This window comes from Tyto alba, unplaced genomic scaffold, assembly GCF_018691265.1.
Source record: "Tyto alba isolate M040663 unplaced genomic scaffold, T.alba_DEE_v4.0 Super-Scaffold_1, whole genome shotgun sequence".
In the NCBI taxonomy this organism is placed as follows: domain Eukaryota; kingdom Metazoa; phylum Chordata; class Aves; order Strigiformes; family Tytonidae; genus Tyto; species Tyto alba.
This window is the reverse complement of record NW_024881261.1, coordinates 14,987,692-15,009,386: the sequence shown is the minus strand read 5'-3', so window position 1 is coordinate 15,009,386 and position 21,695 is coordinate 14,987,692. Positions and strand designations below refer to the sequence as shown.

Below are 21,695 nucleotides of genomic sequence, written 5' to 3'. Positions count from 1 at the left end.
CCCCGGAGCAGCTGTCAGGACATAAATACCAGCCGGATGATTCAGCAGTGTCTCTGCCTGTTCCCGGAGCGGGGAGCAGCCATGCCGGCGGCTGTTTACCAGCTCACGAGGTGCTGGGCAGCTGGTGCTGGGTACTGAACCCCCCCCCCCACCAGCAGCATCTTTTCCCAGTCGGCCAGTTGGGAGGAGATGGGCTGGGGCAGGGGCTGAGATGCGCTGCGGTGGGGCCGGGCTCAGCAGGTCGGGGTTTGCAGCACACAGCGGGTCTCCAGGCCCAGGGACAGCACACGCCGGCCCTGGCAAACAGAGAAACCCAATAGGAGCAGGAGCTCTGTGCGGGTGTCTGGGGCCGGAGGCGTTCCCCAGTTTAGTAACATCCTCGGCCCCAAAGTCTCCGTTTCCACCTCTCAAGGTACGCACTGGTCTTGAGCCCACACACCTTGCTGTGAGGTGAGCGCCGTGGCAATGGCAACATGTGCCTTGGCAAAGGGGCACCACAGGTGCTTCAGGTCCTGGAGGCATTGGGATGCTGCGGTTACTGGTGACTGCAGGAGGCTGGAGAGGAGCCTCCCTGCTGGCACGTGCGGCTGGGGACAGGATCTAGGTCAGGGGAAGGACCTGGCTGACATCGAAGCCTGGAGAATCATCTTTAGCCAAGTTTTCCCCAAACCTGCTCTAAGCCCAGACCCCCTTCACCCACCCAGCTTCAGCCTATACTGGCAGAGGTGAAGGGATGGGAAACCCAGTGGCACCCCCTGGTGTGATGGAAACGGGCAGGGGAGCAGGAAAGAGTGTGGGGCTCAGCCCCTACAAGCCAGCAGAGACTCCATGCAGCAGCAGCAGCAGCAGGGCTGGGCTCCCGCTACACTCCGCTCTGCTCCGCTTTGGGTGGGTCAGCTGCACAGATCACCCTGAGGACTGCTCCCCGGGGCAGGTGTCTGCACTGCAGTTCATCCTCCAGCTCCTCCCTGCCACCCTGAGCCACCACGAGAACGGACTGGGAGGAGGGAAGATGCTCCCAGCACTGTGCCGGGTCACAAATTCCTCACCTTCATCGTCCCCAGGCCGTGCCACGGGCTGGCGGGACCCATTTGGCATCGGAGGCCAAGCGATGAGGAGGCTGGGTGAAAGCGAAGTGCTGGTGGTTCGAAAGAAAACATACACTTCAACGCACGGAGTAGAAAGCTTAGTGGTGGGGAGGTTTCATGTCAGCTTTTCTGCCTGCTAGCAAGAGAGAGAGCAGGGGGAAGTAGAAAAGGGGGAAAATGTAGGGGGGGTGCTGCGCTGGGGGTGTCAGGCCGTGCTGGGGCCGTCTGGGGCTTTCCCCTTCACCCTGGTTGCGTTTGCTCCAGGTGCCCTGAGCCATAGCTATGTTGCTATTTAGTTAAATATTAAGAGGTCAAATAATTGAGAACCAGAAACCTAATTGCATGCTGCCCTCCATGGCACGGTGGTTTTCAGCAAAAGCAAACACGGCCCCTCGCGTTACAGGAAGGTTTTGCTGCTCGAGGTGACGGCCGTAATCCAGCCAGCCAGGGAGCCACCGGTGCTCGGGACACGGTGCAGGCGGGAGATGCCCTGTGGCTGCATGATGAATGTCACCAGCCCCCGGCCCCATGGTGCACACGCGCTGGGCTGGGGGGGTCTGGGAGCCTCTGGGTGCTCCTCCGTGTCCCCGAGCACTGGGAGCCCCCGCGTTCGGCCGGAGCTGGGGCTGCCTGCAGCTTGCACACAGGGTGGGGGGGTGGACAGTCCTGCGGCCTTACAAGGCGCTCACGTCCTGTCTGGAAGGAGCAGCATGTGTGCACAGGTGCACACAAGCACATGTGTGCATGCATATGTATGTGTGTGTCGGCAGCCGCGAATGCATCCCTGTGCTTTTGTGTGCACAAACGTGCTTGTAAGTACCTGCGTGTGCAGGCACCCGTGTGCATACGCCGGCGCGTGCTGGCAGCAGTGTGTGTGCCTGCGCACCGCGGGAGAGGAAGCGGGGTGGGAACTAAAACTGCAGGAACCTCCAAGCTGTTTCCTTCTTTTTTCCCCTGAAGGAGTGGGTGGGGGTCCCACTGGTGGAGGCACGCGGTCCTGGGACGGGGCAGTGGAAGGCAGGGCTGGGGGAGCAACCCCTGCCCCATGGTGGGCTCAGCTCCTGGTCCATATCATGTTTGTTCTCCCTGCTCCTAGTGGGGAAACTGAGGCAGGGGCCAGCCAGGGTCACCCACCCGGGGTCACAGCTGCTGGGCACAGCCTGGGCATCCCTAAACCCCTCAGTTGCCCACTGGTCACTTTTCTCCCCTTACCCGGCTGGGGTGAGCCCTCCTCCCCGACTAGCTATGTGGCTAGCTGGTCACCGTGGCTCATGGTTGTCTCTGCACGGGCCCCCCCATCCCTGGGGGAGTGAAGGGGCTGTTCATGTTAGCAGCCCTGCAGAGGGGCCACGGCCTCCCAGCTCAGCCCAGTCCTCACATGAAGTTGTGGGGCCACCATACATCTCAGACACCCTCTCACCTCCCCCTACCCTCCATTGCCTGTACAAAAAAATAGCTGGAGCAGCGCTGCGTTGGGAACAGCTTTATCCAGACAATCCTGCATCCACGGGGCAGGCAGGGCATAGCCTCTGTGCTCCCGTCCCACCCCACCCCACCACTGCCTGGGTTCCGGGGCTCGTCCCCATCACGAGGCCGCTCGCCAGGCGTCTCGCAGCCTGGCCTTCACCCGAAACTTCTGCACCTGCAGCACAACTCCAAACTTGCCCTCCAGCGAGGGCAGGGGCTGGTCCTGGGGGCACTCGAGCGTGAACCTCTGCAGCACCCAGGCCAGGAAGAGGAAGAGCTCCATCTTGGCCAGGACTTCACCCAGGCAGACGCGGATCCCAGCCCCAAAGGGTAGGTAGCTGGGCGAGGGTGAGTGGATGTGCTGGCCCCGCTCATCTAGGAAGCGGCCTGCAAGGGAAGGGGCACCACTGGCGTTAGCAGGGATCGCTCCCTTCTGCCTGAGACCTGCCCGAGTTCATCACAGGTGTGTCCCTCCCATCAGCTGCAAGGGCAGAGATGGCACGAATGCCTCAGCCCGGGGTGGGGGAGAAGGATCCAACCTCCCACCACCAAGCCTCTTCCGGGCTCAGCCTCTCCCGCTGCGCCCACCCTGCCGTCCCCCGTCCCCCAAGGAGGACAGGGAGCACCCAACCCACCAGGGTTGAACTCCTCGGGCTTGTCCCACTCCTTCTCGTCATGGTGCACGGACCAGAGGTTGATGACGACCCTGGCGCCCTTGGGGATGGAGTATTCCCCGATGCTGCAAGACGAACGCAGAGTGAGACGGTCGCCCCCTCCCGCAGTCTCTGCCTGCGTCCCGCCTGCACCCCGGGGGTCTCACCTGGTGTCGGCAAGGGACACGTGCGGGATGAGCAGGGGGGACACGGGCCGGATGCGCAGCACTTCGCTGATGGTGGCCTCCAGGTAGGGCAGCAGCGGGCGGTCGCTGAGGTGAGGGTGACGTGCCAGGCCGATTTTCTGGTCCATCTCCTCCTGGATCTTCCTCTGCACCTGGGAGGGGAGCAAGGGCTGGAGTGGAAGCCCAGGGCGGGGGGTACCCCAGGTGTGGGAGCTCCTCATGGCAGTGGGGTACACCCAGCATCACCAGCATGTCCTGGCAGGTTGTGCAGGGCAGAAGTTAAATGCCCACAGCCTGATCCTGCTTATTCATAAAGCCTGACATCTCTCTTGGCACCTGCCTTCCCCAAAGTCCCCCACAATGTTCCTGGCGCTGGAGGGAGCCCAGACCCCTCCATCACAGGGCACAGACCCTACCTCGGGGTAGTGGAGCAGGTAGAGCACAGCCCATTTGAGCACAGTCGTGGTGGTCTCCACGCCGGCCCCGAAGATGTCCCCCACTGTCATGAGGAGGTGGTCATCAGTCAGCTCCAGCCCCGGCGGGCTGCTGTTCTCGGCGCTGAGCCTCACTTGCAGGAGGGCATCCATGAGGTCCCTCACGGCGTCCCCGCAGAAGGCTTCCTGCCAGGGGAGATGTGTGAGCCGGGCTTCCCCTAGCACAGTCCCCCCGACCCCAACTCCAGCACCTCCCAGCTCCTGAGCATCTCCCTGTCCTGGCCCCATTGGCACCTTGTGTTCAGTGAACTTCTGCTGGAGCAGCTGGTCCCGGACCTTGAGGCATCTTTTCAGCAGAGCCAGGTCCTTGTTGGGGAAGATCTGGGGGAAAAAAGTCCAATTACAGCAAGGGGCTCCAGTTCAGCCCAGCTTCAGCAGGCCCCCAGGCAACTGGTCTGTGCCCACCAGGGTACTGGCTCTTGTGGGACACCAGGGCAGGGACCCTCCTAACCCTGAGGGGCTCAGGTAGCTCCCTCCTGCAGGACACATCCCAGTTCCTTCCTCTTGTCTGAGGTGAGAGTAACAGGCAGTCCCCGTGTCCCTGCTCACCCGAAGCCAGGGGAAGATGTCCACCAAGCTCTCCTTGGCCACCGTGTCCACGATACCCTGGCTGTACTCCAGCATGGCCTCGAACTCAGGGTCCCCACGCCGGTACGAGGAGTTGAAGCAGAGGGAGCAGACCACGTTGGTGACAGCCCGTGTGAGCTCGGGGGCCACATCCAGGGCCGTATCCTGCGCAGAGCTGAGCGTCTCGCACAGGGATGCAGCCTCCCGGCAGACTGGGTTGGAGAGGAGAGGCAGGCGAGGGGGTGATGATGAAGCCAAGGGGTTAGAGGGGGCAGATGGGGGCTGGAAGGAAGGGTCCCCCACTCATTCAGGGTGTGCAGCCTGCAGAGAGCACCTCCCAGTCAGGGCTGAGCCCTGAGGGGCTGGGGTGGGCAGAAAGGGTGGTGGTGAGTGCTGAGGAGGCACAGAGAGGATGGAGACATGCAGGGAAGTCTCTGTGTGCGGCTTGATGCTCCTCCTGGGTGGAGCAGGGAGCCCCGGGGGCTGGGAGCTGGATCTATCCTCAGTTTCCCCAGCTGTGAGTGAGAGGAGCCAAAGCTCAGGGTGGAAAATGCATGGGGAGAGGTGTCAGCAAAGCACTGGGGATGGGAGGAGAGGGACCAAGCCCCTTCTAGGCAAACTGAGGGGTTGCCGGAGGGGTTGGGCTGAGCCCCTGATTCTCCCCTTGGTTCCCAGGGGATCAGAGCACAGAGAAAGGAAAAGTCCAGTCTGGATCCAGTGTAGGAAGGAGACAGAGATGGGAGGGAGACTGGGGGCTGGCGGGGGACACTCACTGATCCTCTCGAGGGTGAGCGAGCCCTCCCCAAACATGGAGAGGGCGGCGTGCACCAACTTGCGCTGGAACTTCCAGAGGGGCCCGTAGCTGGCGAAGGCGATGTCCTTGCCCCCCCGGGACAGCAGGTCCGTGGTCACCTGTGGGAGAGGCAGCCCCAGCGTCACCCCACTGCGGCTGCAGGGCAGCCCCAAAGGGGCCACATGACAGAGAGGGGTGATGCTGGGGGGGATGGATAATTATCTCATCCCAGGGATGATCTGGAGGGCTGGTGGTTAGCGCTGGCAGGCAAAACCTGGGCCATGAACTCTGCTTTCCCCCCCGCTGAGGACTGATGGAGAGGTTTGGGGACAGATGCCAGGGTTAGGGGCTGGGGTGTCCAGGAAACTAGGTGGTGCAGGGAGTCTGGTGGTACCAGAACCCACATCCCCCATGTTCCGAGATGCAGCCAGCCCCGGGGTAGAATGGGCACCCTCTGGATGGAGGATTCACAGGAATCACTCTGGGGAACGGGGCAGAGAGGGGCTGCCCCTGCCATTGCCTTGCTGCAGGCAGGAGAGGGAGAGGAGACGGACCCTGCCGGGTGCCTTTCTTGGGAGCATCCCTCACCTCACCCATTGCCGCAGTGGGAGGGGGTCCCCCAAAACCTGCTGCTAACTCACGGTGCGGGGTCGTCCAGCGAAAGCCTTCCCCTTCTTGAGCAGCACCTCCCTGGCGTGCCGGTAGCTGTTGACCACCACCACGTAGTGGGAGCCCATCCAGAGGGCATAGAGGCTGCCGTAGCGGCCCTGCAGATGCCAGAGCCGCAGGTGGAGCTGGGGGTACCCGGCCAGCTGCAGCAGGCTCCCCACCAGCGGCAGGGCTGGCAGGCTCCGTGGGCGCCCTGAACCCGTCCCCAGGGTGGATCGCCGTCGCGCCAGCCCCCAGGCACAGAGCAGGAGCAGGGCCAGCAGCAGGGCATCCAGCAGCAGCATGGTGGGGCCGGCTGTGGGGCTGCACCAGCTCAGGGGCCCTTTATACTGGCTGCAGGGTCATCGCCTTGACCCCAAGGCGGGCTTGCCTCCTTATCAGGGTGGGGGGGGGCGTGGAGGAGTGGATGAAGAAGGGGGGAACCGGGTGCTGGGCCCACGGCCAGCTCTGCAGCTGGGGACCTGGCAGGGAGCAGGGGCAGCGGGGCCACGGCTGCTCTGGGGAGCTGCATCTAGCGGGCTGCGGGCCAGGGGGTCCCCGGGATCCATCCTTGGGGCTCCGTCCCCAGGGCCCTGTGGCGGGTGAGGGGTGGGCTGTGTGTTTGGGGGGGGTGTAGCTGAGCCCTCGGGGACTCCCCAGGGTGCCACGAGCGCAGCCGGGGACTGGTGGGGTGTCAGGGTCCGTCCCCAGCCTGGGAGCCCCTCGACGCGCCCGGGAGGGGACGGGCAGAACAGGACTGGGGCACTGGGCAAGCACTGCGAGTGCGGAGAAGCCCTGGTCAGTCCTAAGCAGCCCTGGTCGGCGCAGGGCGGCCTCAGGGGACCCGTGCCCGGGCTGATGTCCGGGTCTGAGGTGTCCTGGGGGGCACAAGCGCCCCGAGGGGCCCGGCCCCGGGCAGAGGCGGCTCCCCTGCCGCCGCGCCCCAGCCCGCCGCGGGCCCTGCGCCTTCCCCACTCTCCTGGCCCCCGGCGCTCGCCGTAGCGGCGCCCGGCGGGGCGTGGAGCGGGTAAGATGGCGGCGGGGGCGGCGGCGGACGCCCAGGCGCGGTTCGGGCACTCGGTGAAGGGGCTGCTGACCGAGAAGGTGACGAGCTGCGGCACCGATGTGATCGCCCTCACCAAGCAGGTGCTGAAGGGCTCCCGCAGCGCCGAGGTGAGCGGCGGGCGCCGCCGGGCCGCCGTCTACGGGGCCTGGCGTGCAGCGCGGCCCCGGGGAGGAGCCGGAGCGGGGGCTGGCGGGCGACCCGGTGCGGCCCGTCCCCCGCAGGGTGTGCGTGGCCGGGGAGCGGCGGCCCGACCGGGGAGCGGCGGCGGCTGAGCGCCGGTACCGGGAGCGGGCGGGTGGGCGCGGGTCATGCTGGGAGCCGTAGTCGGTGTCGGGCGCGGGGCATGCCGGGAGCTGTAGTCCGCGGGGCCGTTGCTCCGCACCAGCCTCCCGCCGGGCCCCGCCGCCCGCCGTGCGCGCAGCGCTGCGGAGCCGCCATCGCGGGCGTCTCGGGGGGAAACGCGGAGCTGCCGCCTCTCAGCCTGGGCGTTTGTCTTTTAGCTCCTGGGTCAAGCTGCTAGAAACATGGTGATGCAAGAAGATGCCATCCTGCACTCGGAAGATGTAAGCTGTGCTTCTCTGAGAGTGACACTGTTTCTAGCGGACAGGAGGAGGGGAGGGTTGTAAGAGCAGATGTGCAGATGCGTTACCGGCAGCGCTGGTGGCCGGAATAATTCAGTCCTTCTTCAAACCCACATGTGCTTCTGGCCTGCCAGCATCCCAGCCCGTAAGCTGTGCCATCTCTACCAGCAAGTTCAAGGGACCACAGGTTAAAACAAGAGACTTAGTGGCTGTGCCTGTCATGGGGAAAGAAGAGGGAATTGGGAAAGAGTGCGCCAGTGCTGACAGATACCGGTGGGGTGTTCTGGAGGTGGTGCAGGGGTGCAGTGATGGTCATGCTGGAGGACATTGGGACAGCTTGCCCTGTCCCATCAGATATTTATTCTTTGTCTTGTTCTCCACAGAGTTTAAGGAAAATGGCCATAATAACCACTCATCTACAGTACCAGTAAGTAGGGGACACCATCTTCTGTCTGGGGAGCTGAATGGATCCCTTGATCCCTTTCTGTTCTACTTAAAAACGTTTCATGAAGCCCACTCAGACCAATCCCTCTTGCCCAGCTCCTCAAAGCTGAGCAGGCCCTGGAACTGGGATCTTCCAGCCCTCTCCAGCTCTGCTGGCACAGCTCAGGCTGTTTTGGGATGGGAGCTGAGGTTTTTGCCAACTGTGTGCCATGCCCAGTGTCTCTTGTGAGAGCGTGTGATGCATCTAGGGCTAAGGGGGGGAAGCCAGTGCCACTGCTGTCCTCTCAGGCCTTAGTTGAGAAACACACCAGAGTTTTGGCCTCCTGAGCCCTTGATCAAGTCACTTTTATTCAACATAACATGAACCTTGTTGCTGAGATTTTGTTTTTCTAATGCTCTCTTTGTCTCCTTTTCTTATTTAGGCAAGAAGCAATTCAGAAGAAGTGAGTACTCAGCTGAAGGAATGCCGGGAGGACATGCAGGACACATGTGGGGGTTGATGGGAAGGGAAGAGTGATGGAGTAGGGTGGGGGAAAACAGAGTGAAAAGTTTTTTGCAGCTGCCTTTGAAGCAGATGTGGGCCCAGCAGGGTGGTGTTTCAGTTTTGTGAAGAGGTGGGAATTTGAGTGAAGAGATGATTTATACCAAAACTTCTGTTTGTTTCATTAATGTGATAGAGCCTGTGAGGTTGTTTGTGATTGGAGATGAGGGTGGGGTAGAGCAGAGCTGTCTGCTTATGGTTGCACAAAATGAGGTTTGCTTTGAGGGGTCACACAGGTGGGTTGGGGAACCCCAGAATTTCTCTTTGCTGTAGTGTCAGTGCTAGAGCTGTTCTGGTCCCTTGGGCGCAGGTAGCACAGCGTGGGCTGGGGAGCAGATCTCTCTGTGAACCTCCTCTTGCTTGGTCCCCAGTGTCGAGCAGTCATCAAACCTACAGGACCAGCTGAGTCACTTGCTGAAATGAAGCACAGCCGAAGGCATGAGGACATCTCGACTGGCACCGGGAGCAGTGAAGCGTCCTTTCCCCTCCAGACCTATGCCTGGATGGTGCTGGATGTCAGCTGGGATATGTGCAGAGTCTGTGTTTCTGGGTACATGGGCCTCTCTCACGTGCCTCCATCCATGTCTCTGGTCCAGAACGCTTACCAGCGCCTAGCTGAAACAAACTTACATGAAACTTTACTCCCCGCAGCAATTCCTGTAGCTGCTTACTTCCCCTGTGGTGTGGGGTGGTCAGCCCACACCAGCACCCCTGGCAAGAAATGCATAAAATCAAGCCATGGGATTTAAATACAGGTACCTGCAGTTTGACACAGTATTGCCTGTATTTAGACACACAAATGGCACTGAGTGCAATTTATTTAGGGAGTGTTAGTGGGACCTCTAAGTGCCTGGGTGGGTGAGAGAGGTGTTTTAGTGTAGGCTGAGGTGCCAGTCCCAGGCCAGAATTTCTGAAAGTGGGAACCTGGGCACACACCTCTGTCACTGGTCCAGCTGCACATGGTTTGGCCAGCGTCCTGCTTGAAGGTTATCTTATTTTCCACTCTGCCAGATTTTGGAACGTCATCCCCTTGCCGACCCATCTGCATTGCCTTGGCCTTCAGCTGCATTCCTCTTCCTGGGCGGCTGCTCCAGCTCTTGGTAAAGCAGCCTTGGCCGTGCTGTGTGTTTTTATCTGGTTGGGAAGGTATCCAAAGGCCTGGCCAGGAAGCAGACAGGAGAACATCATGAGCCACCGTGCTCCATTCTGCACCGCTCTGTGTTGGAGGATTAGCAACCGGCATCCTCTTCACATCCCTGGGAGCAACATCAGGCCCAGGCTATAAATACTGTGTCTTGTTTTTTGCTAAGTCATTTATCTGGAGCACTTGGAGTGCACGGGAAGTACTTGTTTGCCTGAGTGTGCTTTTCATCGGCTGATAGGAGAAAGCGGGCTGAGAGTGGGCATTGGCCTGCCATGATCCTGTTGGAGCGCTGCTGGGGTTTGGCTCCTGTGCTGCAGAGCTGTCTCCTGGGCTGGATTTCACCGTCCCCTTCGGTGCCACTGCCTGTTTGGGCTTCACCCGGTGGCACCACAGCTCCTGCATCCCCAAAAAGGTCCCACTGTTAGCCCAGAGGGCATGGCAGGTATTTTTGCTGTGGGAAGGGTCCTGATAGCCAGCTTTGCAGATGTACTTTGGTTCTCTCGAACTGCTGGAGAAACTGTGACTCACTTTCTGGGAATAAAAGGTGTCCTGAACACCACCAAACCGCAGCAGAGTCTATGCTGGATGCCATCGCTGGCAGTCCCTGTGCAGGGCGGGGGAGACTGGGATGGTGGGTCTCTGCCCTGCACTGTCCCCTATTGTGCTTCAGCTGCCAGGGCTTCTTTGCAGATGCAGCGTGTCCTTTCCACAGGTGGCTCGTCCCCGACAAGGTCCCATCCTCTGCGGGGGCCGGAGCAGCCCTGTGGCGTTAAACTTGGCTCTCAAGTTTAGTACCACACCCTCACTCAAGCCCTTGCATTGGGACAAGCAGGGACGGGGCTGCAGGGTTGGGGGCGCAGAGTTAGTGGGGGCAGAGGGGTGCGCGTAGCAGCAGGGTGGGCTTTTGGGGGTGTGGGTGCAGGGACGGACTGTGGGTGACAGCAGCATGAACCCCATGGGAGTGGGGCCGGCTCCCCCTGCGTCGTGCCTGGGGCCCTGTGAGGAGGCTGCGGGGCTGTGTGCTGGGGGCCGGGGCCAGGCGGGAGCGGGTGTCGGGGTGGCGCAGGGTGTCAGGGCGGTGCAGGGCGGTGTCGGGGCAGCACAGGGTGCTGGGGCAGAGGAGGGTGCTGGGGCAGAGGAGGGTGCTGGGGCAGAGGAGGGTGCCTGGGCGGAGCGTGGCTCAGGCCGGGCAGAGTCCAGCCGAGGTGCTGCGGCTGGAAGCAGTAAGGCAGCCCAGGACCTCTGCCGTGGGGTGCTGGGGCTTCCCTGGGGGGACCCCTGGGGCCGAGGGCTCTCTGCAAAGCTGGGGGCGGGGAGGATTTGCAGGATTTCCGCTACTGGGAAGTTTGGGGGGGCTTGTCTCTCCTAGACAGCGTGGGCTGGGAGTTTTGGGAAGGGGAGCGGGGTGGGCATCCCACTAGGCTGCAAGCCTGAGGGTCTCCCTGGGTACTGCTGGGGTGGGGGGGAGGTGCAAAAACTGCTCCTGTATTTGGGGGAAGAGGTGGGGTTTAGGGCCTTTGGGGGGGCCTGGCACAGCGTCCATTGCTGTGGTGTCAGGCACCAGCTCCACGTTCCTGCTGCAATGGCAACCCTCTGCGGAGAGCAGATCCACGGGGAAGTGCAGGTGAGGGGTGCGGGTGGGAGCTGTCGCAGAGATGGGGTGGCTGGGCGGGGGGGGGTGAGCCCAGGCTGTGCCGGCATGCCTGCTGCGGTCGGAGGACAAAGCTCGTTTCAGGCCCCAGATAAAAACGTTGGGTGTGCTTGGCTGCTTTGCTCCTGTTTCCCGCAGGGATGGGGGGGGGCTGAGCAGCCCCGTGTTTCCCTGCCCTCATTTCCCGTGCCCCTCTCAGTAGGGGAAATGGTGGCTGCAGCCTGGAAAGTTACTGCAGATGGGAATTAAATCCCCTGCTGCACAAACACATCTGTTCATGCAAGCAGCAGGAGCTGCGGAGGATGGGGACAAAAGGGTGCTTGAGGTTGGCCTAATTTTTAGCTGGGTCCAAATGAGAGCACCAGTGCAGGAGGACACCGGGGGTGTGTACAAGCTGAGTGTAGACATGGCCCCCATGTTTTGGTGCATGGGGAGCTGCCAGGGCACAGCTTGCCGTAGTTTGGTGGCCTCTGTCCTTCCCACCTCAGGATTACTACGGCAAAGAGCTGCAGAAGTCAGAGGACCTGAAAACCAGTGCGTGCGTCACCTCGGCCAGGACCCTTCCCAAGGCGGTGAGAGAGGCTTTGGAGCGCGTCCACGAAGAGGTGGTGGCCAGGCAAGTCCTGGGGTCTCCCCTCTGTTACTGTGTCCCTGTGAGCTGCAGCCCCCCTGGACTGCCATGCTGTGGGGACACCTCCACCCGGCTCAGCTCAGCATCCCCCCAGGTACTACGGCTGTGGTCTGGTGATCCCCGAGTGCCTGACGGCGTGCCGGATCCTGGACCTGGGCAGTGGCAGCGGCAGGGACTGCTACGTGCTGAGCCAGCTGGTTGGGGAGCGGGGCCACGTCACCGGGATAGACATGACTGAGGGCCAGGTACGGTGCAGAGCCAGAGCTTCCCCTCATCCCCCCAGCATCCCCCCACCATTGTTCCTTTCCTCTTCCCAGGTTGAGGTGGCAAAGAAGCACATTGCGTACCACATGGGCAAGTTTGGCTACCGAAAGCCGAACGTGGAGTTCCTCCAGGGCTACATAGAGAAGCTGGGTGATGCTGGGCTGGCTGATGAGAGCTACGATATCGTCATGTAGGTACTGCATAGGGCACTGCCACCCCTGGTCCTGCTGCTGACTGGGGCCAGGGGCTGGGGTCCAGGTCCACATCTCACTGCATAGCCTGCTTCAGGAGCACATGTTAGGAAAGGGAAAATCCCAAGGCAGAGTCTGGGCTAGAGCCTGGGAATACACAAACTGCCCTTTTCATAGTCAATTCAGTGTCTCCAAATCCTGCATGAAGCAATGGGACATGAAGCAGCCAGTGAATTAGCAGCAGCCAGTGGTGCTGCGCTTGTGCGAGGGGGCAAATGAGACTCAGACTCCTCCTCCCCAGCTCCAACTGCGTGATCAACCTCACCCCTGACAAGAGGACCGTGCTGCAGGAGGCCTTTCGTGTGCTGAAGGTAATGCTGGGGCTGGTACCTGCAGGGGAAGCAGAGCAGGGTTAGGGTGGCCTTGCTGTTGGCGTGCCACTGGATTGCAGCAAATGGGATCCAGTAAGGTGGGGATGTGGGATGGGTCCAGGGGAGGGCACCTCTGCAGAGGGTCCCAAGCAGGGTAGCATTGGGGGTGCCCAGTTCTCTCTGCCCCTTTTGTCCTGTTGCTTCCTGGGGTCTCACTTAATTCCTTTCTGCCTTCCAGCATGGGGGAGAGATGTACTTCAGTGACATCTATGCCAGCCAGCGCCTGAATGAGACTGTCCGGAAGCACAGGGTGCTGTGGGGTGAGCAGGGCTCTGGGATGGGGGTGACATGGAATGGGGGGACCAGACCTTTGCCTCCAGTCACCATGTCTGCGGTCTTGTGCCAGGGGAGTGTCTGGCGGGAGCCCTGTACTGGGGAGACCTCTACAGCATTGCTGAGGAGGTGGGGTTCAGTCCCCCATGCCTGGTCACCGCCAGCCCCATCACCATTGGCGACAAGGAGCTGGAGGGCATCATTGGTGAGGTTCTGACCAGGGAGTGTTGGCTCTGGGCAGCCGTGGGGAGCTGTGCTGGGATCCTGGGCTCTACCGGTTCCCAGCCTGGGTGCTCAGCGCCCAACCCACAAACCTCTCCCTTGCAGGCGACTGCCGCTTTGTCTCCGCAACTTTCCGCCTATTCAAGGTGCCAGGTAGCAGCCGGGCCGGGCCGGGTCAGGTCATCTACACTGGCGGGATCGTGGGGCATGAGCGAGAGCTGGTGTTTGACGCCAACTTCACCTTCAAGGTGCGGGGAGGCGTGCTGGAGCTCTTTAGGATGCCAAGCAGTCCTGGTCTGTAGGGGTGGGGTAAAACTGATGAAGCAGTGCTACTCATCAGTGTCCGCTGTGATTTTGGGAGTAAGCTTTGGTGGTGGGTTGGAGCAGAGGGGCTGTATAAACCGGGGAAGGTGCAAACAGGGATAGGAAAGGGAGTCAGACCCATGCATTGCACTGAGGTGAAGGTAGCAGCAGGATATCCGTGGTGGCTTCAAACCCTCCTTTGAAGCCAGGTGCTTGGTCTCTGTGGGTGTTTCTCAAGGTTTTGGGCCAGGCTGCTGGATCCCCTGCTTTTTCTTCCCTCATCATCTAGCTGGGTCGCTGGTGTCCCCTGGGCCACATACTTTGGACCCCAGCCCTGTAACTGTCCACTTGACCCCAGGAAGGAGAGGTGGTGGATGTGGATGCTGAGATGGCTGCAATTTTGCGGAGCTCCAGGTTTGCAGAGAAGTTCCTGATCCGAGCTGGTGGGGCCAACACTGCTGCTCCGCAGGGATGCTGTTGCAGGAGGGTAAAGGTTGGTAGCAGGCAGCTCCATGGCTGAGTTCAGGGACGGGGACATGGGTGTCCCCTGCCATCAGAGTTGCCCTGGGATCTCAGAGTCTCTATGGCATGACACCAAGAGACCTGAGCCCTTCTGGACCAGACAGGAGCCCATGGGGCACTGAGAGTGGTGCCTGGTGCTTGAGTTTGGGCAACTGCAACCCAGTGCAGGTTGGAGCCCTCCAAAGGGGGGGGTCTGCTCTAACCACCAGGCATAAGAGCCCCTTGCCCCCCACAACATGTCCATGGGGGCTGCCGAGGCTGACAGCTGGAGCTGCCTGAGATCTCCCAAGGGGAGACATCCTACCCCTGGGGAGATGGCTGGCAACAGCCTGCCCCAGGGTAGTGATGGCCCATCCCTGTGGCTCCTTCCTGCACTCCCAGCTGCTGATGTGAACTTGGCCCTGGCTGCCAACCCTGACCCTGCAGCACAAAGCACCTCTATCTTCTGGAAGCATCTCTCCTCCTCTCTTTGCTAGTCCTTTGCTAATGCCCTGCAGCTGTGTGTCCCTGAAACACAACCTTGTATGTGGGGAGGGGCAGATGTTCTTGGGTCTCTGTCCAAGCAGGAGGCATTTCGCAGATAAAAGCAGAGCCAAAGTCCTGGAGAAGCTCTTGGCTTCCTCCTCACGGCAGGGAAAAGCAGCTGGAATGACCCAGTGGCTGCCCCCATGTTAGCTATGGAGGGTCTGCTTGGGCTGCCCCACTGGCATGGAGTGGATTGCAGGGAAATGCTGCTTTCCTGGGATGCCTCCTGCTTCCCTCTGGTCTGATCCCGCCCTGGGTTGTTCTCTGCCCTCCAGGAGAAGATCTGCGATCCCTTCCAACTGCTGGAGTGGCCGGTGGCCCCGCGTCCTGCCTGCCAACCTGGTGGCACTTGTGGTCCCCCGGGGTGCTGCTGAACGGTGAGCGATGCCCCCACCCCGCTGGATGCCAGCAGGGCAGGAGGATGTGGCCCCAGCAGCATGCGGCTTCCACTGCAGAGCAAATAAATGGCTGAGCTCGAAGTCTGTATGCTCGCAGCTGGGAACACGGGGCCCGTTGGGGTGCTGTGCTTCCCTGTCAGGGCTGGTGGGGCAGGTCCTGCCTGGTTGCGGTGAGGATGAGCAATCGTCCTGTGGGTCCCCTCACTACAGGGTTGGCAGTGGCTGGATGGGCTTGGACACACAGGCAGGGATGGTCTCTGCAGGAAAGGGGTTGTGGGTCCTCATGTGTGGGACAGCAAGTCTGGCGTGGGTTTGGGAGCAGCTGTGTGCTGGTGTTGAGCCCACGGTGCAGAGTGGAGAGGCTTGCAGAAGGCAGTGTGGCAGAGCAGGGTGCGAAAGGAGGTCCCAGCGCCGGGCAGCACCTGACCCTGCAGCACGCACGCCTCTGCGTGAGCCTGTCTTCAATTTGGGATCTCGGGGAGCCCCCAGCTGAGACATAAATGCTTCTGAGAAGTGAAAAGCACAGCAATAAGCAGCCAGTTGTATTTTTTCCTCCGTTTGATCTCCCCCTGCTAACCCTCTGCATGCAGGGAGCCAGGCAGAGTCCATCCCAGCTCCCGGTGGTGGGGTGAGAAGCTCAATAACGTGGCTGCAAATGAGCATCTCCCCAGGGTTGTGGGCGAGGATTGGTCACCTCCTGAGGGTTTGGCTGGCCCTGCTTTTCCATGAGCGACTCAGCGTAGCACATGGGGTGCAGAGGGATGTCCCCCTTATTGACATTCAGGAAGGGGGATGCCCCAGGTGCAGCTCCCCACGCCTTGTTTCACTTGCAGTCCCACAGCCTGTTCCAGGAGATGGGAATTTCTCTCCCTTTCCAGGTGCAGCGCTGCTGCAGTTTCTACTTTCCCCTGGACTCCATCTAGCGAGAAAACCCTGAGGCCACTGCAAGCCTTGCACCTGCAGAGTTTTGTAGGGAAATGCAGTGATTCTGGAAAAGCAGAAACTCAGCTGACCACGTGCCCCAGTGGGCGAGGAGCAGGGAGAGAGGGCTTCGAGGCTGTGGTGGGAGGCAATGGGCCGTGCTCCTGCCACCCCCTGCGCACCCCGAATGCCCTCAGAGGCTCTTTGGGAAAGGCTGGGGGCTGAGCCCTTGAGTGAGCAGCTGAGCTTAGATATGAGGGGCCATTTCCACCCCTCCTCACACACTGATTTTCCAGGAGGGGCCAAATTTCCCTTCTCTGCCATTTAAACAGCATCTTGCTGTGGCATGGGGGAAGATAAAAAGCAAACAGTAAAATATTTGGGCTCAAAATGAAATGTGGACAGATGCTAAGGGTGCTCTGCAGTAACAGTAGCGGTGGCTGAGGAGAGTAAGGAGACATTTCTGGAGCAGTGGGGGAAATGAATGAATTAAAAGTGTGAGTGGTCAGATAAGGTCCAGCTGTGTTACAGTGATGGAAAATCCAGAAATAAGCATGTCAGCCCAAAATGCTTACCCTGCCCTCTGCCATCACTAAAACAGGGGAGCGATTAATCCACAATGTAGAGATTAAACATATAAATAATGCCCATAAGTATGGTGTCCTGTAAAGTCACCTGGCTTGCCTGGCCTTAGGGCTTTGGATGAGACTATGAGTCTGACTTATTTGCTGTACAAAAATTTGTAAGTTGTTGGGTTTAGAGATATACCATGATTGAAAAAAAATAATCATTGGTGTTATCTGGAGTCAACAGGGCATGTATGAGTTGGTGTCAGGTGGGGCTCCTTGGCGGACCAGCCTCAGGGGCAGCTGTGACCCGGAAGGCTAGAGGAGCTCTGAAATTGTGTGGAAGGACCTCACTGACAGGACCTTGGGAAGTACCTGCTGAAAGCACAACCCAGATGCTGCTTAATCCCCCCTGGCGTTCTTCCTTCCGTGATCACTGACAAAGACTTTCTCAAAGTCCCCAAACAGCCCATCCTGGGAGGTCTGCACCAATTAGATCCTGCTATCAAAGAGCCTTCCCAGCACGAACGGAAGAGCAGATGGGGCAGGGGTCCTACCTGCAAACCCCTTCATTAAAAAGGCATGAGTCCCTGCCGGCGGCCTTTCAGCTTGCCTGGGGAGAGAGGCACCCACAGCAAGGTCCCTGTTTCTCATGCATATGGAAAAAGGCCACGACTAAATGCCACTGCATTTGCATAGCAATACTTTTTTCCCAAATTCTCAGCATTTCTGGGAGGAAGCATCTAAGAGGACTTGACTTAGATTTTGAGCATTAGAGTAGGAGTCTTCACCAGGCTGAGGATGTGGGGGTGTCTTTTCTGCCTGGCTTTGCTTATGCATGCACAGCCTGAGGGTTTTTAGCCCCCCAAGCCATGAAAAGAGGAAGTCCTGCAGCCCCATCCCACATGAGGAACCCCAAAACAATCTATCCAATACCCCAGTCCGGGTGTTTTGCTGAATGTAGAGATGGGCCAAATTCCCTTCTCCCAATGTGAAGCTCTGCAGCATTGGTGTCCTCTGCAGGCAGGGAGGGTGCTGTGCGGGCAGAAGCTGTAAGTTGTGGTGCTCTGATTCACCCCCAGGTGAAGAGATTCCTAAGTCCCTCCTCACTGTGGTTAGTGGGGAGGCGCTGTGGCTCAGGGGCATCTGTCACCTCCCAGGAGGAGTGGAGCTGCAGGACTCCCCCAGGATGAGCTGAATGATGTTTGGGACCAGGTAAATTTCGTGGCTACAGCCCCCAGAGCACTGCGCTCTGCTCCCTGCCATGTTGGGTTGTCCTGCACAATCCCCTACTCTTCCATTTTCCAAGCACGTAAATGGAGGGGGAGGGTGTTTTGCCTCCTTTAAAGGATCACCCTGAACCCAAAACATGGTCTCAGCCAGCATGAGCCACACTGGATGCTCACACAGCGGTTCATTTCGGGCTGGCTGGGGGGGCTGAACTGCATCCTGCACTCATCGCTAAGGGAAAATTGCTCATTGTTACATTGCTCATCACTAAGGGAAAGTGGAGTGATGATGGTGGGGCTGTGGGGTGTTTCTGGCCCCAGCCGGGACTGCAGCAGCTGAGCCCTCGGAAACATCCCGGTTCTCGGGGCGGTGGGACAGAAGCACACGTTTAAATTATAGGTCTTTTCCTGAAGCGGGGCCCGTCAGCCCTTCATGCATCCACGCACTAAGGACCTGCTGAGCAGAGCAGAGTGCCCGGGGGGGCTTTGAACGTCCCCAGTGGGAGCTCCAAAGCCCCGGTCCCACTCACGCCAAGTCTCTGCACGGGGTTTGTCTAATTTGATGAGGCCGGAGGCGCCCTGGGTGGCTGAGCAAAAGGCAGAGATGAGAAACAGGACGGCGGCTCGTCCATATTTAATGTTTAATATTTAGTGTTTACTTTCACTCGCGGGAGCGACAAAGCCGAGAAAACGCCGGGGCGCGGGGCAGGAGGTGCCGGGGGGGGGACCAGAGCGCGACCGCCGCACCTTGAACCGTTGCACTGTGCTGCACCGGCGGCGGCTCGGGGCGGGGCGGTGCGGGGAGAGGGCGACCGGGGACGGGGCCCCGAGCCCGGGGCAGCTGCCGGGGGACGGGCGCGGGGCTGAGGGCGAGGGGATGCTCCGAACGCGACCGCCAGGGGGCGCTGCGCGACCGCCGACCGATGCGGCGGCGGGGCGGGCGGGCGGGCGGGGGGAGCGGAGGACCGGGGAAGAGGCGGGTATGGACACGGACGCGGGGCGGCGCAATGGGGGCGGCGGGCGCCGCGCCGCGGTGGGTCGGTGGGCAGCGGCAGCGGGCCGGGCAGGGGCGGCGGGGGGGGGGTCCCCGTCCCGTCCCGGTCGCCCCCGTCCCCCAGCGCGGCGGCTCGTGACCCGCCCCGTCGGGCGCCCCGCACGCGCCGTCCCCGGCCCGCCGGCCGCCCCGCGCCCCCCAATTGGTCGCGCCCCTCCCAGGCTCCGCCCCGCCGGCCCCGAGCGCCGTCGCTATTGGCCGCGGCCGCGCGGGCGGCCCCGCCCCGGCCGGCCGGGCGTACACACCGAAGTCACGCGCCCCCGGGGCTGGGGAGGCGGGCGGCGGGCGGCGGGGCGGGGCCGAGCCGCCGCGGGCGGGGGGGCCGGACGCTGATTGGCGGCGCGCGGCCCCGGGCCCGCCCCGGCGAGGCTGGGCGGGGCGGGGCGGGGAGGGCAGCGGCTTGAGGCGGCGCTCGGCTCGGCCCGGCCCGGCAGTCGCCGCCTGTCGGGTCCCGCGGGCAGCCGGTGCCCGCCGCCTCGCCCGCCGCCTCCGCCGCGCCCGCCGCTACCGCCGGGGGAGCCGGGGCACGCCGCAGGCGCCGCGCGGCGATGCGGGGCCGCGGCGGCGCCGAGCCCTGACTAAAGATGGCCGCGCTGCCCGGTGGGAACATGGCGGGGGGCGGCCGGGGGGCGCGGGTGGTGTTGCTGCTGCTGTTGCTGCTCGGCGGCTGCCTGGGCCGCCGGCCCCCGGCCGCCGCCGCCGCCGCGCCGCCCGCCGCCGCCGTCGTCCCCCCCTCGGCGGCGGCGGCGGCGGCGGCGGAGGAGACGGTGATCATCGGCCTGCGGCTGGAGGACACGGACGACGTCTCCTTCATGGAGGGGGGAGCGCTGCGGGTGAGCGAGCGGACGCGGGTGAAGCTGCGGGTCTACGGGCAGAACATCAACAACGAGACCTGGTCGCGCATCGCCTTCACGGAGCACGAGCGGCGGCGGGGCGGGCGGGCGGCGGCGGGGCCGGCGGGGCGCGGCGGCGGCGGCGGCGGCGGCGGCGGGGCGGCGGGCGGCGGCAGCGCCCCGCAGCGCTGCGGCATCCGCACCTCGGACATCATCATCCTGCCGCACATCGTGCTCAACCGCCGCACCTCGGGCATCATCGAGATCGAGATCAAGCCCCTGCGCAAGACCGAGAAGAGCAAGTCCTACTACCTGTGCACCTCTGTCTCGGCCCCTGCCGCCGCCGCCCTGGGGCCCGGGGCCGCCGGCGGGCTGGCGGGTGCCGAGGGGCCGGCCGGGCCCCCGCCCTGGGGCGAGACCACTTGGATCTACCACGACGGCGAGGACACCAAGATGATCGTGGGCGAGGAGAAGAAGTTCCTGCTGCCTTTCTGGCTGCAGGTCATCTTCATCTCGCTCCTCCTCTGCCTCTCGGGCATGTTCAGCGGCCTCAACCTGGGCCTCATGGCCCTGGACCCCATGGAGCTGCGCATCGTGCAGAACTGCGGCACGGACAAAGAGAAAAACTACGCCAAGCGCATCGAGCCCGTGCGCCGCCAGGGCAACTACCTGCTCTGCTCCCTCCTGCTGGGCAATGTCCTGGTTAACACTACACTGACCATCTTGCTGGACGACATTGCTGGCTCAGGGCTGGTGGCCGTGGTGGTCTCCACCATCGGTATCGTCATCTTCGGCGAGATCGTGCCGCAGGCCATTTGCTCTCGGCACGGCCTGGCCGTGGGCGCCAACACCATCTTCCTCACCAAGTTTTTCATGATGATGACCTTCCCGGCCTCCTACCCTGTCAGCAAGTTGCTGGACTGTGTTCTGGGCCAGGAGATCGGCACGGTCTATAACCGTGAGAAGTTGTTGGAGATGCTGCGCGTCACCGACCCTTACAACGATCTAGTCAAGGAGGAGCTCAACATTATCCAAGGAGCCCTGGAGCTGCGCACCAAGACTGTGGAGGACGTGATGACTCCCCTCCGAGACTGCTTCATGATCGCTGCCGAGGCGGTGCTCGACTTCAACACTATGTCTGAGATCATGGAGAGTGGTTATACCCGCATCCCCGTTTTCGAGGGTGACCGCTCCAACATCGTGGACCTTCTCTTCGTTAAGGACCTGGCTTTTGTGGATCCCGACGACTGCACTCCACTCAAGACCATCACCCGCTTCTACAACCATCCACTGCACTTTGTCTTCAACGACACCAAGCTCGATGCCATGCTGGAGGAGTTCAAGAAAGGTGGGCTCGTGCCTGTGGCGGGGGCAGGAGGTGGTGCTCGGTGGCGGTCAGCATCTACCTTCTTGAGGCGAGGGAGCTCTGCGGAGAGGCCTCTTGGGTTCCTGCTCACGGAGGGGTTCGGGAAGGCGCATTCAGGGCAAAGTGCAGCCGGTATTTAGGCATCAGCCAGATCTGCATGTTCCCTGGGCCAGAAAGCTGATAGGTGGCTGGTATGTGCCCCCGGCCTCTTTTCCTCACTGCACTGGGATGTGTGTATGGGCATGGTGCCAAACAAGGTTGTTTTCTTTCTTGCTTTTTCCACTCATCTGCCCATTATAGTGAGAACTGCTGACGGGAATCCGCACCCGTTACTTGGCTGCATCTTTTCCGTGCTTTTTCAGCTGGCCTGGCAGTGAGGAGCGGGTGGGCAGCTCGGGTATCTTTTAGGCTTAGTGTGCGCACACGTGCTGAGATAAACAAGGCATTTTAGCTCCATTCATAGGCTCAGCTGGCCGACCTCAGCTCTGTGCTCGTGTTCCAGTTACTTTGATTGATGCTTTGATCTTGTAACTCATAAATAGTTTCAGGGTCTGAATATATTTAAAGGCACCTGTTGGTGCTGCACTTCTGGGTTACAGATCTTTTCCCCTATGCTTCCCTCTGTCCCCAGGAGCACAGGCTCA

General features: G+C 61.4%; 4 protein-coding genes across 6 annotated transcripts in view; 3 read left to right on the top strand and 1 right to left on the bottom strand.

Annotated features, from left to right (window-relative positions):
* Nucleotides 1-2,556: 2,556 nt before the first annotated feature.
* Nucleotides 2,557-6,309, bottom strand: LOC104366646 (steroid 17-alpha-hydroxylase/17,20 lyase). The gene is made up of 8 exons (XM_032988619.2): nucleotides 5,889-6,309; nucleotides 5,228-5,366; nucleotides 4,437-4,666; nucleotides 4,122-4,208; nucleotides 3,810-4,013; nucleotides 3,376-3,545; nucleotides 3,191-3,294; nucleotides 2,557-2,942 (listed from the first exon to the last, which is right to left on the bottom strand). The coding sequence occupies exons 1-8, from the start codon at nucleotides 6,198-6,200 to the stop codon at nucleotides 2,674-2,676; spliced, it is 1,515 nt and encodes a 504-aa protein (XP_032844510.1). The 5' UTR covers nucleotides 6,201-6,309; the 3' UTR covers nucleotides 2,557-2,673.
* A 382-nt stretch (nucleotides 6,310-6,691) lies between these two features.
* Nucleotides 6,692-10,240, top strand: BORCS7 (BLOC-1 related complex subunit 7). The gene is made up of 5 exons (XM_042791651.1): nucleotides 6,692-7,068; nucleotides 7,462-7,524; nucleotides 7,926-7,969; nucleotides 8,409-8,429; nucleotides 8,899-10,240. The coding sequence occupies exons 1-5, from the start codon at nucleotides 6,928-6,930 to the stop codon at nucleotides 8,948-8,950; spliced, it is 321 nt and encodes a 106-aa protein (XP_042647585.1). The 5' UTR covers nucleotides 6,692-6,927; the 3' UTR covers nucleotides 8,951-10,240.
* A 1,013-nt stretch (nucleotides 10,241-11,253) lies between these two features.
* AS3MT (arsenite methyltransferase) lies at nucleotides 11,254-15,058 on the top strand. The gene is made up of 10 exons (XM_032988628.2): nucleotides 11,254-11,295; nucleotides 11,811-11,938; nucleotides 12,048-12,198; nucleotides 12,271-12,407; nucleotides 12,710-12,779; nucleotides 13,018-13,099; nucleotides 13,186-13,317; nucleotides 13,440-13,582; nucleotides 13,996-14,130; nucleotides 14,960-15,058. The coding sequence occupies exons 1-10, from the start codon at nucleotides 11,254-11,256 to the stop codon at nucleotides 15,056-15,058; spliced, it is 1,119 nt and encodes a 372-aa protein (XP_032844519.2).
* Nucleotides 15,059-19,373: 4,315 nt separating this feature from the next.
* CNNM2 (cyclin and CBS domain divalent metal cation transport mediator 2) overlaps nucleotides 19,374-21,695 on the top strand; it is a 126,994-nt gene continuing 124,672 nt past the window's right edge. For all 3 annotated transcript variants that reach the window (XR_006164741.1, XM_032988556.2, XM_032988555.2), the window contains exon 1: nucleotides 19,374-21,033. Coding sequence is in view for 2 of the 3 variants with exons in the window: in XM_032988556.2 (XP_032844447.2) it covers nucleotides 19,437-21,033 (1,597 nt within the window). In the remaining variant the exon portion in view is untranslated. The remainder of the gene's footprint in view (nucleotides 21,034-21,695) is intronic.